General features: G+C 37.4%; 1 protein-coding gene across 1 annotated transcript in view; it reads left to right on the top strand.

Annotated features, from left to right (window-relative positions):
- The window catches only part of CHN2 (chimerin 2), a 162,274-nt gene that overhangs the window by 59,401 nt on the left and 85,529 nt on the right, over window positions 1-17,344 (top strand). The window contains exons 2-3 of the mRNA XM_032695241.1: window positions 8,285-8,323; window positions 15,585-15,640. Of these exons, the coding sequence (XP_032551132.1) occupies window positions 8,285-8,323; window positions 15,585-15,640 (95 nt within the window). The remainder of the gene's footprint in view (window positions 1-8,284; window positions 8,324-15,584; window positions 15,641-17,344) is intronic.

Genomic DNA, 17,344 nt, shown 5'->3' with positions numbered 1-17,344 from the left:
TTGCTTAGTGAGATGATAAAATGGCACATGTCAAAAATAACAAAGTTTCCAAAAGCAATGATTTGGACTTTGCTAAATGTTAATAAGTTTTCAGGGGATGTGCTGGCTCTGTTGACAGATAAACAGGTATCATGTCAGTGTATGAGTGCATTTCTGGAACAGGGAATGTGCTGGCACTACTTCAACATAAATGTTCTAATTGAAATACTTCATGGTGATCATTTTAATGCCATTTTTTGTTTTATTGTGGTTATTTCAGTCATATGCTTTTTCCTACAATGCCTGGACTGCTTTGCTGAGTCCGGGGATCATGGGCTAGAGGGTTGAGGGGTGGTGGGTGTTTTTTAGATGCAGTAAGTGAGTGAGTGGAAATGCATTGCCACATCCTGCACACTGGTAAATTATGGTAGCAGATCTATTGTCAGATATGCCAACTGATTATCTGGGTTTGATTTTTAGCCAGGAACTAACTGGTCATTGGGTAGAAGCTAAAGTATACATGTGTAAGATAGGAGGTCCGATAATGGGACTGATATTTTAACTTATGTCATGTGTTTATTCCTACCAAAAAAATGTCCAGTCTCTCAGTCAAGCAGAGCCCTAATTGTCCCATTATGATGCCAGGATACCTCTGGTTTATAGAGTAAACATGTGAAAATGTGAAAATAACTGTTACATTTTAGTTAATTGGCTTTAGTGTTAAAATAGAGAATGGCAACAATCATTCGGGTATAATTTTTAGTGACCAGATTAAATTTAATGGCAGCTAATAACTTAAACAGATTTTTTGACAACGAAGAATGAAAGACATAGTTTGTGATATTTTTTCATTGTCTGTCTTTCTAGTTTTTAGACATAAATCTTTAATGACTTGCATAAGGAAATTCTCCATTGTTGCTCTGTGAAAAAAAACATTTCAGAGCACTTAAAGCATGGAGGTTCTTAAAGGCCATCCAAGGGCAAATAAATTCAGTGTGATTCACCATTATAAAGGACCTACCTGTCAAAGATTAGGTAGTGTGAATACCTCTCTGCACTCTTAAATCTTACACATTTCTCAGGAAATATTTAAAGCATTGAGAATATTTTCATCAGCTTACTTAGCTCCCTGTCAGGCTCTTGGATGTGCACTCTGGAAGAGCCTCTTTAATTCTATTTCTTGGGCCCTAAGAAAGACTAGTCTCCTAAAGAGAGTTCTAAAACTAGAACTGTACAAATACCTTTCCCTTTTACATTTCTGCTATTACTATTGAGAACCTTGATTATTCCTTCTCTCAATTTCCAAATTTAAAATTATATTTTCATCACTTTTAATTCACTTTAAATATGTGCAAAATAGAAAGGGAGATTTTTTAATTAAATGGGATACTGCTCCAATCTGGTGGTCATAGCTGGCTAAACACCACTCACTAACTGCAGAACGCGGCTCCTTAAGATTTTGTTCTACAAATTTAGCTGTGGATTCAAAAATTCAAATCTCCTGTGATCTGTTGGAGTAGGTCCCTAATAATTCACTGACTTCGCAGTCATATTTTATTTGATACTTGGTAACTCTTCTAAATTACTAAATTTACCTATTTGCATGGTCTTTTATCTGGATTCTAGTAAAACAGAAATGTGCATTAAACAAAATTAACCATAGACTGACCACCTGTTTATTAGTGGAAAGATACTGTTTTAAAATCTGAAGCAAAAGCAGGAGAGAGCACAATTGGAATGACCCTGATTCACAGAATGGGCTGAATGAGCTACCTTTACAGCAGTGGCTTCTAATAGCAAGTTTGTGGTAGGCAAAAGGAAAAGATTCAAAATAGCTGTCAGTTTATATTGTGGTTATTAAAAGCTTACTGTCTCAGTCTAATTGCTGTGCAAGAGAGAACTCCACCCCTTTTGTGAGCATTTTTTGACATTTAAATTACACACTATCATTGTTTTTTTGGTTGTTTTTTTTTAAGAGAGAACAGTGCAGCTCCCATCATCTAAATTAATACACCAATTATAAACTGTGTTGCAAGTAAACAATTTGATCATTTCTGTGCCTTACGCTGAAATCTGAGGTGTCTCATTAAGACAAGAACTGAAGTCTCATTCCATATTTTAGCTGTCCATTTACTGATGATGAGAAAGTTCATTGATAAAGCTGGAAACTGCTCGCTCCTCCATGGGCAACTGTGTGTTCTGAATGAAACATTAAACAGAGTTTTTGACATGCTGAAATGTTTCAACAGCTACATTGCTAATTATTAATTGCAACAGACTTAATTTTGTTTTTCAAAGGAGCAGTGATTTTTCAGGAGTTAAAAAGCAGGACTCATTTGAAAATATGATTATTTGCAACTTAAAAAATAAGAATGTTCTTTCTCAAAGTGTACTCAGATGTGCCTACAAGGACAGTTGCTGTATGTAAAGAAGTAATCATAATGCCCAAAATGTATGCCAAATGACTGCAATCAAACATAGACAAAAGTGCTAATTTAAAATAGTTTGCAAAATGACTGCAATGTGACATAGTTGTATATGTGTATATATTAATTGGTGAGAGGGAAAAATAAATGAAAAGGACTAGCCATTAGGGGATCAGACAGGATGAAAATGAGCTTCTATACTTGATATATTTTAAGCACAGAGTGGAAATTAAATAATACAATGATGTTTTACATGCAAAGAAAGAACTGACCCTACCAAAGCAGCCTCTTATTACTCTTTCCCTTTAGTCTCCATCCACCAATATATGCCAAGGACTACCCAGCTAGAGAACAACTTGGCAGAAAAGGACCTGGGGGTCCTGGTGGACACGAAGCTGAAAATGAGCCAGCAATGTATCCTTCTGTTAAGGAAGGCTGAATGGATCCTGGGCTGCATTAGGAAAATGATTGCCAGCAGGTCAAAGGAGAGGTGCATGTTCCCCTCTGCTCAGCACCAGGGAGGCCACACTTGGAGTGCTCTGTGCAGTGCTGGGTTTCTCAGTATGAGAGAGAGATGGAAATGCTGGAGAGATTCCTACAAAGGGCCACAAAGACAATGAAGGACTGGAGGATCCCTCCTATGAGGAAAGGCTGAGAGAGCTGGGACTGTTCAACCTGGAGCAGAAAAGGCTCAGAGGAATCTTATTAAAATGTATAAATATCTGAAGGGAGGATGCCAGGAGGACAAAGTCAGCTCTTTTCAGTGATGCCCAGTGACACTACCAGTGGCAGTGGGCACAAAAATGAAACACAGGAGGCTGTGTCAGAACATTGGGAAGCACCTTTTCCCTGTAAGGGTGACTGAACATTGGCACAGGTTGCCCAGGGAAGTTGTGGGGTCTCCATCCTTAAAGATACTCAGAAGCTGTCTGAACATGGTTGTAGGTGGCCCTGCTTGAGAAGGGGGTTGAACCACATGACCTCCACAGGTACCTTTCAACCTGAAACATTCTGTGATTCTGTAATGGCCATCTGTATTATAGTCAACTGAATAATATAATTCTGTCTGTAGGAAGAAAAACATTAAAAAAATATATGTGCAGGAAGAGCACAAACACTGTTTATCTTTCACAGAGCCTTTTACTCAACAGGTTTATGTTATTGGTCTATATATAATTATCTATACAAAAAGAAGAAAAATGTATTTAATAATATATGCTAACAACGTTTTGGAAACAAAGCAATAAATATGAAAGTGTACGTGGTAAACATGTGAAAAAACTCTTTATGGGAAATATACAAAGGGCATTAAAATACTAATAACTATTAGTCTTGGTCCTAAAATAACAAAGAAGATTAAAAAAATTAGTAACTAGAGTTGTTTATCTGGTGAATCATTTATCTGCACACTGCCAGTAAGCCAGTGGCTTCCAGATTGGCTCTTCTTCACACACAAGGGTCTTTCCTTGCACATGCAGGTCATAGTTTTAAAATTAGTTGTTACTGGAAAGGAAGTCCAAAATTCAGACAATGGTGGCAGAAAATCTAGTCTGAGAAAGTTCTTCCAAGGTGAACTGCAAAATGGTTTTTTATAATCCTTTAGGAAGGAAAAGGCAAAAAAAGAAAATCTTTACTCCTTTTTCATAGTGACTATAAAGAAATTAGCAAATGATGACAGTTCCCATTTGGTAACTGTCCTGCTGCTTGTCTGCATAACTCTTTACTGTCATAGGATTCATTAGTACTTTTTAGCATATCTAGAACTGGACACGGCATATAGCTGCACTATGGATATTTGTTACTGTTCTATTTATGACTAGAAATGCCACTCAGAAATACTTGATTCGGTGACATAATTTGTGGTCTTTCCTGTAAAGCAGAGTTTCCTGTTTCTAGTGCAATTCCCAGTGTTGGTAATCAGAAGAATCAGTTTGAACTTAAGTCAGTTTCTTATTGGACCTGCTTTAGCTGAGTCGGTCCCAGTGCTGGTAGCACAAAACCACACGTGTCAGTACTACATCATCATCTTCAGAAAGTACAAGGAAGCAGTAAAAAGCAACTCAGTCATTCCAGTGTCTTTTACAGCTACATCCAGAAAGGTGTCACTTTGGTACAGAGCCAGGCTCAGTGAAGAACAAGGGCTGAAGTCCATGGATAACTTTACTTACTATATAATTACTGTAAGCCCATTTCCCAGAAATTGCTTAAGAATGGCTCTGAGTAATGTATTAACCCTGTACTGCCCATTATTGGCAGTAACACTGTATTCTGTCTTCATGTTTCTTTGAAAAAAAAATCTTATGCAGTTTTACTTTTTATCTGTCTGCTTAAAGCTTTGCCAACTTTTCAGTAGTCCCTTTACTGTAGTCTTTCTACATTTACTCAGCTTCAAGGGCTCTATCAGCTTTATAAAAGTATTTTATTCCTAAGATCCTTTTCATCCTCTCTACTCTGTGAAGAGTAAAGGAAATAAAGTGAAGAACTAACCTGTTTTTCCTTATTTTCCAATTCTACAGTATCATTTTTGGTTTGACAATTTTCTCCAGTATCTTTTCATATCAATTATGCATTATGAGAAACCTTCTGGTAGCTGTAATATTCCTCAAGAGTCAGCATTCAGCATTCCTTTTCCCTTTCTGTTTAGCATACAACTAACTTTTAGTACTTTTTTAGGTCTAATAAATATTAACTTTCTCAACTGGTATGTTTCAAAGTTTTTAATTAACAGTATTGCCTGTAATATTATTTGAGGAAGTCTCTCATGCTTTATTTCCAGTTCCTAGTCTTTCCAGTGAGTACTCAGGTTTTCTGGTTTTGCCAAGGTCATTTATGATACAGTTTTGATAAGACTCAAAATAATTTTAAAAAATACCTAATCTGGACATTCTATAATTCTTTTACAGTAAATCTCTCTTTTACAGTGGGACTCAGAAAGGTGTATCATAGCTGACCCTGGGACATTTTGTTGAGTTTTTCAGAACTGATTCTCATTTTGTGATCTGAGTTTCTCCTGTGACAACTGCTTTCAACCTTATCTGGCACAGTTTCTGAATCTAAACAAGAAGTCACTGTTGAAAATACAAAACTTTCAAGAAAACAGCAATAGAAGAGACCCTGTCTTATCATATGAGAGTGTCTCAGTGAATCCTTTTTCCAGTGCTGCTAGTCCCAGTTCTGATAGGCATTATGATCAAAGTTCATATTAGGAATATCATTTAATGAGAGATCAACGCAGGGCATTTGTCATTTGTGTGGCTCAAAACCGAGGTGCGTTGTCCTTGCTAAGACCATTACCATGTACAGAACTGAATGCAGAAGGTGTGTGAGTTGAGGTGTCAACTGACCACCCAAACTAGTATTGACAACTTCTGTGAACCAGAACTGCTGTATTAAGTCTAGTGATAGACAAGGAGCATGAGCTCTGTGTAATAAGAAGGACTAATAAAAAATAGCAGAACAGAATTTTCAAAAAGGGCAAATAGTAGTAATCAAGTTTGCTCAGGCAGGAGTTGCCTCATTTGACCTCTGACTTAAGAAGGGTTGAAGTTCAGTCTAATCTAGTCAACCAGGATGAGAGTGCTAAGACTTTATCATGCAAGGATGAGAGTGTCTAAACGGGGGCCCCGCATCCTCCTTCCACAAAGGGTACAAGAGGTTTCCTTCTGAGTTCCATTAAACCTCTCCCTGATCCTCAACTGTGGCCCTTGTCTCCAGGATGTATTTAAACTAATTGTTTTTTATTTCCCTACAAATGGTTGCCATCAAATGCATGATAGCTTGACAATAAACTCTGTTAATACTATCACCTCTATGGCATCCCTGTGATTTAGGGACAGACGTGCTTTCAGCTGAAGGGATCACAGAGGGTGTTGCAGTACTTTGTAAGGGTGAATGTGGAGCCAGTGACTTGTGGTTTTTCTCCGAGTGTACTATCCTTAAGAATTATTTTACCTACTGAAGAATGGTTCTTTCCACTCTTCCTGGGCTGACAGATTCATAACCATGACAAATCAAATGCAATCATTGGGAGTCTTGTTTTATGACTTATCTCCTGGATGATTGCTCTCCACCTAGGCTGCAGTGTTTCCTCACCATCAGTCTGTCTCAAGCTAACAAAGCACTTTACAGCCACTTGTAGATCAGCTTTCACTGTTGAATTTACTGTGCACTTTCTAATTAATTTGGAAGACTAAAGCAACAACTGATATTCACTGGTTTCTCATTGTTTCTCCCTCTGTTATTTCCTTATCTGAAGTCACAAGTATAGATAATAAGATATTTGCATTATCTCAATGTTTTTTCTATTGGAAAAATATAATAAGTGAAGAAGGAAATTCAGAAATTCTCTTGCAGTGGTGCAGAATTATGACAGAGGAACTTAATACACAATATTATGGTGTTATGGTAAACTATATGTGAAGCAACAGATGTATAGGGAAAAAAAAGAGTAATATATTGCTATTATAATGTAAGAAGAGAAAAAATTACTCAGCTCTTGTATGAATAAATTTCAGTGGTCTCATGAATAGCTTCATATAATTTAAAATACGTATTCTGCGTAATGAACTTGCAACCTAATTACTCTTGGATTGCCACAGCAGAGTATAACTCTGTCAGTCGGGGAGCGTTTTGAATTTTGCCAAAGTTGTGAGGTGGATATAATTGAAACTGAGACTGAATGGGTTTTCCAATCGATATATCTACAAATTGCTGCAGAGTATTATTCCAGGGAGTAACTGTGATCATTGCTAGATTTATCCTCTTTTAAAACAATAGAGTTAAAAATGGCAGATGGTAGTTAATGATTAACATTCCTAGTAAACAAACTTTTTGCAGGGTTATATTTAAAGTCGTTGTATGTATGTAAATAGACAAGGAGCATGAGCTATGCAACTATAATTGAATTATATTAGCATAACTTAAGGAGAAGTTCAGTAAATAACAAACACCCCAATTAGCTTGCACAGTATTAGGAGGTTAATGACATACCCTCGGTAAATGACTCCAAAGTGTTTGGGTAGAAGACAGTTCAGAGCCAAAGTAGTACCTGGTGCCCCACCCTCTGTGCTGGTGTATGGTAACTTAACTCTTACCACTCAAGCTTGGCCTCTGTTGTGATTTTTGGAGGTTGCAGCAAATGGCTTTTTTGCAGAGAGCTGGAAGCCCCCCTGTGGAGTGGGACCATACAATCCAGCTGTAAACTTGCTTGTGGAGTGAGCGCTAACAGAAGATACCAACTCTTCATGCCCCTTCAGTCAATAATGGCAATAATTGTCTGCTTGTAATTACAGGGTTTGCAGTCTTTCCTTTTTCTATATTTTCTCATTATTTTTCTTGATGCCATTTCTGGAAAATATGGCAATTGCATATTCCAGTGGGTTCAAGAAGTGTAATTGAATCTCATTGAAACCATCAGATCTGTGCATCGTAGTGCAGCCTGAGCTGGGTGTCTTTTTAGCTCAGATGTATGTTGTTCATTGATACTCATTCTCAAATCTTACTAGTGGAGTTAGAAGGCTGATTGAAAACCAGTAGTGATTTCTCTGTTTATCATCCCAAATAAAGGAAATTAATTCGTTACCAGTCTAGTTAATTATTTTAAAAATACTGGTGAGTCAGGAAACTATATGCAAATTAGTAAACATTAATTTCTGTTACATTTGAGTAAGTTGGAAAAGCACATTGGATTCACAAGTGTTTGAAATTTATATTCTTCTCTCACATACGAAACTGTACTGTAAATAGGCCAGCATCTCTCTGGGGAAAGAAATGTGAATTTTGCTGACAAGTAGAGGTCTCTCAGCAGAAAAATACATGCTGACAGTTTGACTCAGTGGCCAATTGACTGATTTCTTTCCTCCTTTTTGTTTCTATTTTAGATGCTGAAGAATACCAGCCTCCAATATGGAAATCATACTGTAAGTATACAAGAAACTTGAATAATCTTAGTACCTTACTGAGGTGTCAGTCACTGTTAAGTCTTTTCCCTGTCTTTATTTAGAAGGAAGACAAAAATGTACTAGGTGCTTGTAGAAATTAATGTATGGGACAGCAGCTAAACCTGAATCTTTTTGTATTTCCATGAAGCAAGGGCAGCAGGGTTATGTGTGCCAGACTCCCTGGGTTGCCTTACAAATGTGGAAATCCTGGGTTTCATGGTTTCTCTGCTGAGATTTTCAGGAAGGATTTCAGAGGTAGAGGTTAATGCTTCATGTGTTTACTAAAGGTCAGGCTTGAGTATACTTGTCTTTTTATATGGGTCACCAAATCACTTTAAGATAATAATATTTTTTGATCCTTAGCAATAGAAGCTGATTTTTAAAGTGGTGGTTTAGAAGTTGGAGACAGCACTATCAGTTCTTTGAACCTTCCTGTCTGCCTTTAGAAAAATCATTTGCATAGTGTGCAGTGCAGAAGTGCATATTTTATGCTCCCTTGCTTTGTTCCAAATGTATTTTCTAATAGAGTAGCACAGATCTAAGAAAAAATATTGGCTTTTGAATCCCTTGTTAAAGATGGCCTTTAAATTTGATCTTTGTATTTTAAACCCTTACTGGAACTTTAATAAAAAGTGTAGCTTTGGGTATAGAGGCTTGTTTTATTTTTTTGTTTTCAGATACAGAACTGTCTTAAGTGTCTCTTTTATTGTGGCAACTCCAAATTCAGTACAGTGCCATTACCAAAATGGAAGTACAGAAAGACAAGGATAACAGTAGTTACATGCATGTACATGTATAATTTTAAAGACTGGAATAAACTTGCTAACTTCACTAATATGCACATTAAACTACCTTGCTGACTTCAAAGACATCACCTCTGTTTTACCCGAGAATGACATTCTGCCCCAGAATGGACTCAAGAGTTTTTCAACCAAAATTTGAATATGCCATTAAATTACAAAAATTGCTTTTTAGAACACTGTTTTCTGGAGACTTTGTTGTTGCTATTGTAATGTTTTGAATGTGTAACAGAAACCTTCTAAAAAGTCAGCAAGAGTGTATCTGAGTTAGACCATTCATGCGTACTTTGCTGAGTACTTAGAAAGAAGCAGACAGTTGAGTGATTTTTTTTTAAAAAGAGGAACCTGGCTTACTCAAAATCAGTGAAAAAGCTCCCATTGACAAGACCAGTATTTGAAATGACAGATGTTTCCTTGTTAGCAGGAAGTTTCCGTTAAGAAGTCAGGAAACAAGCATATACCTTTACTTACCTGCTCTTAGTTGGCCTAATGGTGCAGCAGACAGATCGCTGCATGCAGTGAAAAGTTTGGTTGCTTTTACGTGATAGCTTACAAATAGTCCAAGAAAACATTTTTTTTAAATTAAAAAAAAAAAAAAGAAAAAGAAAAAAAAATTAATTCATGGTCTATGAATATATTTCCTCTTCTGCTACATGAAGTATGCCAATATTGTGGTAATGACAAAGTCATGGCCTCAGCATCTGAACTCCATGCATGAATGACTTTGGAAGAAGTTACACAGCTCCAAAATGCAGAAAATAGTTTAAGGTTACAAAAATTTACTGCTGAGACTGCTTAGCTACAGATAGACATTTTTCTTTTCAATGTTAGGTAATGTATGCTTCTTTACTCAGCTAGAAAAATCCTAATCTGGTAAATTAATTTTAGAGGTTATGTCTAGCAATAGTGTTCGTTTGTGATTCAATCCATTGTCCTGTCTCATCACAATTTTAACTTAGTGTATGAATTTCATGCTTAGTACTCTGTGTTTACTGCCGATTTAACAATTAGTTTTGGTCTATTTTAGCAAGTAGCTTTTAAAGTTTGCTAACATATAGTAAGATACTTTGCATACAGTTTTGATTTCTGTTTTAAGCCCTGCATAAATTTAGGTGCACTATGTTGCCTCTTATTGACATCATGATCAAGGGTTCAGTCCTTCTAGATTATCAACAAAGGCAGATTTTCCTGTTTATGCCAAGTATTCACATAAACAGTATTGCACATGTCCATGGACAAATGCTAATCAAAGTGGAACAGTTTTCAGAATTGAAGCCTTACTGTTTTGTCATAATGCACAAGTTTGTATTCAGAAAAGATGAACCCTTCTAATCAGAAGATCCTCATCTGCTTATGAAGAATTGTTAGAATTTCACATAAATTTCACAAGTTACAAAGTTTTTCAGACTTTTTCTGATAGCCCTCGGACCCAAAAAATAAAAGAAATGACAAGAATAATTTTGTAATACCAGGAAGGGACTTGGGAAAAGAGATCTAGAAAGTTTCTAGCAGCCAGCAGGGTCTAGGCAGTGGGTTTGATTGCATTTATACCTGAGTAGCAAATCAACAAATAAATATCAGATAACTGATTTCTTTGTGTAGTCTGCTGTGTGTTAGGCGTATTATACAAAATAGCATTTTGCCTTTTTACTATCATTGAGTTAGTAAAGAAAGGAAGATAAGAATCATAGAATGTGGGTTGGAAGGGCTTCTGGAATGAGTTAATCCAGCTTCCCACTCAGAGTATGACTGTTGTCAGGTCTAGAGCAGAACAGCCACGACTTTACATAACAGTCCTGAAAACCTTCAGGGATTGAGCCTCTGCCATCTTTGTGGGTAACATGCTCCAGTGCTGCACTGTCCTCTTAGAGCAGAGACAATGATCTTACCTGCTTCATGGGATGAGTAGGCAATTTGTTTGGCCGTTGAAACAGGGTAGTCACTGGTTTCCAGCTACAGCACGTATGTGCTTGAATTTTGAAGAGACATAAAACCACTCTTTTTCTCCTTTTACCACTGTTGAGATTGGCATGTGCTAAGTCAGTCATGTGTCAATGCCACTTCAATGTCTATTTGCATTATTTAAGATCAGTATGCTGGTGTGAAGCAGTGTGGCAAAGCCCAGAGCATCAGCTGATGTGATGCTTCAGCTCCTCACGAAGTTTCTGTGCCTTCTGCCCTTCATCAAATAATAAGCACAGTGTCCGAGACTCATTTTTGTTAGAAATTAAGTCTTTGTTTCAGCCAAGCACTTAGGTTCCTAATTAAGCATGTGAGTAATCCTGCAGAAATAGGACAGCTCATATTGTTCAAGCTCGGCACATGGATAAATGCCTGACTGAGATGAGGCCGAGGAGGTAAAACTAAGGAACTCTGCGAAACATTCTCAGAAGAAGGCAGTATGTTTCCTTGATGCTTTATAAAACCGATGATAGGAATTTTTCCTCTCTGCTGGAGCATCACTGAACACTCATCATAGGTGAGTTAAAGGAGAAAGCTCGAGGTCCTGACACACTGCAGAATGAAAAAAAAAATATGAAGAAATTGCTGATAGCCCTTCTTTCCTGGCAGAAGAGGAGTAAGTGTTATTTTTTGCATGTCAGCCCTTTGTTTCTTAGACAGATTGGATTTTCGAATTAGACAGTTCTTCCTAAAACATATTGTAGAATTTCCCTTATTCATCCCCTGAGACAACTCACGCTGTAGCAGGAACAAAAGAGAGAAGGATATATTCTAACCAGCTACTTTACATCTCAAAGAAATGTTCCTGTAAAAATTCAATAATAAATTAGAGTTTTGTTAACACTGTAAGTTCGGACGTGATTATGATACTATGAATGCAGGCAAACTCTCTGAAGTCTGAAACTGATAAAGATGTTCAAGAGCCAATTAAAAGCTACAGCATTTTTCTGTAGCAGTGCTGCATTTTTGTCTAATATTTAGTGTGTATTATTACTGTACATTTCATTTGCATCTGATGCTGAACAAAAAGCCACTCCCAGTCTGATGCTCTTCTCTGAGCAGTAATAATACATTTTCTTTTTGCATGACATTGATTTTTTATAAGATTCATTTTCTCAGGGCTAAGATAATAATGCATCATTATGTTCAAGTGTCATCTTTTTTATGATCACAGCGGGTTTGTCTGTAACCTACCTGTCAGTTCTAAATGCTGGAAATAGACTGGGTCAGATGTTAATCACTGCTTACCATTGTATTAAATTAGTGTGTTTTTCTATTATTTCAGTTAACCATATTCTTATACATTGGTTTCTGTTTTGAGATTTTCAGAGGTGGAGTTGGGAAAATGAGGCAGAAAGGCAAGGCTTGTTTGTCATTTGAGCAAGTAGATAGCCATGTACCTTCTGAATCTGACCTTTCCCTGGACTGTGCTGGGGTCTCAGCAATGTCAGCTACAGTGTGAGTGCCCAGCACTTTGGAAAAAGTGTATAATGAAATCGGGCAGAGCTGCAGGATGTTCAGCACTTCTGAAAATGAGGTCACTTAATGAGGTGCCTGTGCTCATTGGAACTTAGCTGTAGGGCACATTTTTCTCAAGTCACCTTAGCCATAATATTGCACTTGTATTCAAAGCCCATTAGCAGGCTTTCACATACCAATCATTTGAAGCAGAAACAGGAGAGACCCTTTCTAAAAGTGAACACAGCTTTTGGTAGGGTCACACTGGCTTTGCTCCCTAATACTTTAGTCTGTGAGATACTGCCTTTCCTTGTTTTCCACTTTTTTTACCTTCTTCACCCTTACATTGCTGTGTGTCTTTTTTGGGCATCCTTGGCAGCTGTGTGTCTGTCTGTCTCTTCTCTGTTGTTTGTCTCCCACTGAACTGCTTCGTGTCCCTTACCACGATACCACTGGTGGTTCTCAGTTCTTTTCTCTGTTCCTGATCTGTCTTCTCTCCCTCCATCTGATGGTTCTCTATCTCTCTCCTCTTGTTGTTCCACTGGCTTGACTTTCTGTCAGCTTAATGCCTACCAATTTAAAGCTAATATGGCCAAATCTGAATTCTTTATGTTTCACAGGAAACCATTTCCCATTCATGACATTTTCTGTGATTACCACCATTCACAACCTCAGTCGTGCTTGGGCCATTTTCTCATCCTGCACACTTAGCATATAATTTATTATTATTTATTTGTATAGTAATAATCTTACCACATTTTCTTCTGATGTATTTCTAAATCAGATATATTTCTCAGTTCATATTATTGTGCAGATTAATTACCCATGTCTCTCTGAGAATGACAGCAACCTTTTCCAATCTATTCAAAATACAGTTGTTAAGAGGATTTGTCTTCCTTGCATTCGTCATGAATCCCTGCACTGATTCATCCCACTACATCCAATCATCATCCAGTTTTTTGTGTTTGCTTTCAAGTCTTTCATGTACCTGCTCTTTCCTGTTAATCATTCCTTCCTTTGTTTTGTAAAATGCCAACTCTTCTCCCCCACCATTGCTTCTCCAGAGTTATCAGCCTCAGAGATTCTTTTGGTTATTTGAGAGACCTCTTTGCTTTTTTCGTTTCTTATAAATGCAGCACATCACAAGATGGGCTTCCTATGTGATCTTCAGACCAACTTGTTTTGCACCACTGCTAACAAATTTTCTTAGAAACAGCCACGAGCTTAATATGCTGTATCAGTTAATGTTTAACAGATTAAATTATTGAAAATAGGATTTTTATGAAGTATTATTTTTCAGTTAAAATTTAAATGAATTAATTGGGATGATTAAATGAGAAGCAATCATATTCTTGCAATGTTTTGAATCCTTAGAGTTCTTTCTCTCCATTGAAAATGTATGTGGGAAAGAAAAAAATTCTTATTTTTTTACTATCTTTAGTATTAAGCACCCCTAGCTTGCTGAATCAGTGGTTATGCTGATTTCAGACATTCAGAAATTAACTCTAAAATTGGGCTCCAGAATAATCAGAGTTTTAAAACATTATCTGTGATTTTTGAACAAAATTTTCATGCTTTCTTTGTCAGTTCATTTGGATACACAAATCATTTGGTCACAAAAGAGTAGAAGTAAGTCCTTAAATCTTAGTTACATAACTGCAAGAGGTAAGAAAGACCAGAAGTTATCTTGTGCAAAAGTAGTGGAAGATCTGACAGTGCTGAATGATGCAGGGTGTATCCAAAGCCTGAGTACAAACTCAGAGCTAGATCACATCCATATGCATTAAAATTGATAGAGAATATAAGAAATCATGAACTCTCTGTGCCCCTCTAAGGAACCAGGGATAAAGCTTAGGCTGGGAAAAGAAGAGGTTGTGGGTTTTTGCACTTTGACATGAGTAGAAGGGAGAAGCCCTCAAAGCTTTCCCATCCCCTGTGTGACAAACTTGGGTGTAGGCTGAAAGACTTCCCCACTTTCCAGATTTCATCACTTCTAGCCCCATTTAAAGAGAAGGTGCACAAGGTGCAAAAAAGTGCTGAGGGCTAACACCTACTCTTTCCATTCACTTTCTGCAACAGGGCTTCTGTGTTTATCAAACCCACAGGCATTTCTATTCCTCCCATAATCTACCACCTTTCAGGGCATAATTCTGAGCTTCACTACTATTATGAAGAAAATCATCCTAGAAACTCAGTCTTTTAAAAAAATTCATAGACACAACATGATCTTTCCAAATACAAGAAGGTCAGCATACAGAAGGCCTTTCTCAAGGGAGGGAATCCAAACCTCTGGGATTTTTACTGGAGTTACAGAGAGACAGTCTGTCTGTGCTGGAATTGATTACTGTCATTGCATGTCAGCTTCTTCTCACGACTCTGGAGTGGAAGGGAGGGAGAGGATCTCATTAAATACATGCAGTGAAGACGCTGGGGCCAGGCAGCAACTACCTCTAGCCTCAGGTCTCTCTGCTCCAGCCCTCAGAAGATTTGCAAAATTGATTCAGGGCCATTTGAATAGGACATAATGGCTCTGAAAGGAATGTTTGCTTGCTCTTCAGTAATTGCCAGCAAATCTTGAAATAAATTATGAGACTGTGATGAGCTCTTTCAAAGGTACTGAACTTTTTCTAGGCCTATCCAAAAAACTGCTGGTGCTACTGGTAAGCAATCTGTTCTTGGGTTGTTGCAACACAGTATATGCAAAAGTGGGATTTTATCCTGAGATACATCTAATAATTGGTATCTGTTTCTCGCTAGTCTTCCCTAGTATAAAAATGTAAAAAACAATACAAAAGGAGATAATACTTCTAAAAGTTAAAGCATTGGTCGCTTTAGTTAGTTTGCAGGTCAACAATCAATTTTCATATAAATTACTTAGACACACTGAAATACCTCATGTTGCTGTCATATTCTTTACATTTGCATTTTTCTCTGCAGCCCCCGGCTAAAAAGGCTCATCTGAATAAAAGTTTGTGTATGTTGCCATCTTCTAATGATCTGTACATTTTTGTGTTTGACAGTGTATCAATTGCAACAAGAGGCACCACGTCCCAAGAGAATCATCTGTCCTCGGGAGGTCAGTTTTTTTCCTCTACCGAGTTATATCTGATGAATTGTCAGCAGCATATGACTACTAAAAAATCTTTTGTGCAGTCTGTGGGTAATATTTGCTTTAATTTTTCTGTGCCATTGTTTTATATAATCATTTTTCTTAAGGTGGATTAATTAAAGCAGATTAATATCTGCTAATTAGGCATGGCAGCCTCATTCTACGACTAGAAGCACCTTCATTAGACAAATGCTTATTAATCATTGGTTAATGTGCTTTTCTGTATACTACCTGAAGTTTTACGTTTCCTTGTCTAAATGAAGGTGTATTTTTCTTCCTGAATCTGCATAATAACATCTGTGTGATATGTTTCACCATGATACATGTAGCTTCAGTTTGTTGAATGCCAAGTATTATGTTCAAGTTAAAATACTGAAGTGATACCCAGAGAGCTCTGTTCTGTCACAGAAACTTTAAAGGTTATAGGATATTTAGAAGTCTCCAGGGCTGCAGGTTTGGCTGAGTTATCTTGTCCCCCTATTTTCTTCTTCTGTATTTCTTCCATTCTACTTACTTTAATATGTCCGTTCCTCAACCTGCATGGCAAAATAGTAATGGAACACATATGTAGATGTCTCTGCTCAATCAATAAGACTGTGATAGCCTTACCTTCTATAATGTCAGGGACGAATTTTGTGCAAATAGACACGTAATACTAGTAACAGAAATACTAAATGCATGAAGTGATTGCATAAGGTATAAAAGATGATGTGCAAGAAGACAGAAACTGCGGCTCATGGCCTGATATGTAGTTGTACTCCCAAACATCATCCTGAGCTCTGTCCTGCTTCCCACACTGTGTACCCATGAAAGCAGAGTCCTGGCATCTGTCAAATATTAAGGTACTGTCTCAAAACACTTTTGTGTGGGGCAGGAGGTTTTGTATCAAGGCACAGGTACTTGCCTCGGTTTGTGAAGAAAATCCATTGCAAAGCCAGGAATTGAGTACAGTTTTCCTGAGTCCACCCAGTGCCTTAACTAAAAGGCCATTGCATTTTTCTCTCAAGTGCCATTTACCAGCTTCAGGGCAGGGAGAGCAGGGTCTTGGCCTCAGACTGGAAGTCTTCAAGCCCTGTCAGTTTGGGATGGTCCCAAAACATATACACAGGATGCTAAGAAGGGCAAGTAAAACACCAGAGTGGGTGAACTCATGTCATTCTTTCTCCCTGTCAAAGACAAGGCTTGGGGAGATAGAGCACGTGCTAGTCCTGTGGGACTTCAGTGCACATGTGCTGAAGGGTTTTATCAAGACCTTGCTCTCTGAAATCCTCATGCAATCTAAAAGACAGTTCGCTGTGGCTGGTATTCTTTGAAGGACAGGACATAGTTGAAAATAGTTAAGATAAAAAATTTATTTATTTCCAGCATGGCCTTAGAGGAGTTTCTCTCTTTGTGCGAGACAATGGTTTATCTAATATTTTATTTATCTATTTCATATTGGAACTACTTTGAGGAAGAACTTGTTTTTAGAAAATCTGATTAGTAAGCACTGAATGCTTAGGAAACCATGTTTGCAATTTAAACTCATCTTTTTGGGGCTACAAGTTAAGCTGAATAAGTTTAATCCAAAATTCATTGTGCTCACTCAAAGCATTTTCTAGTTTGCCTCCATGAGTGAAAATTTAAATCAAGGTAAAATAGTCTGTTGAAGTGGAATAGCAATTGTATTCT

Source organism: Chiroxiphia lanceolata, chromosome 1 (genome assembly GCF_009829145.1).
Source record: "Chiroxiphia lanceolata isolate bChiLan1 chromosome 1, bChiLan1.pri, whole genome shotgun sequence".
Classification (NCBI taxonomy): Eukaryota; Metazoa; Chordata; class Aves; order Passeriformes; family Pipridae; genus Chiroxiphia; species Chiroxiphia lanceolata.
The sequence above is the reverse complement of the archived record's forward strand: the minus strand, read 5'-3'. Positions and strand labels throughout refer to the sequence as shown.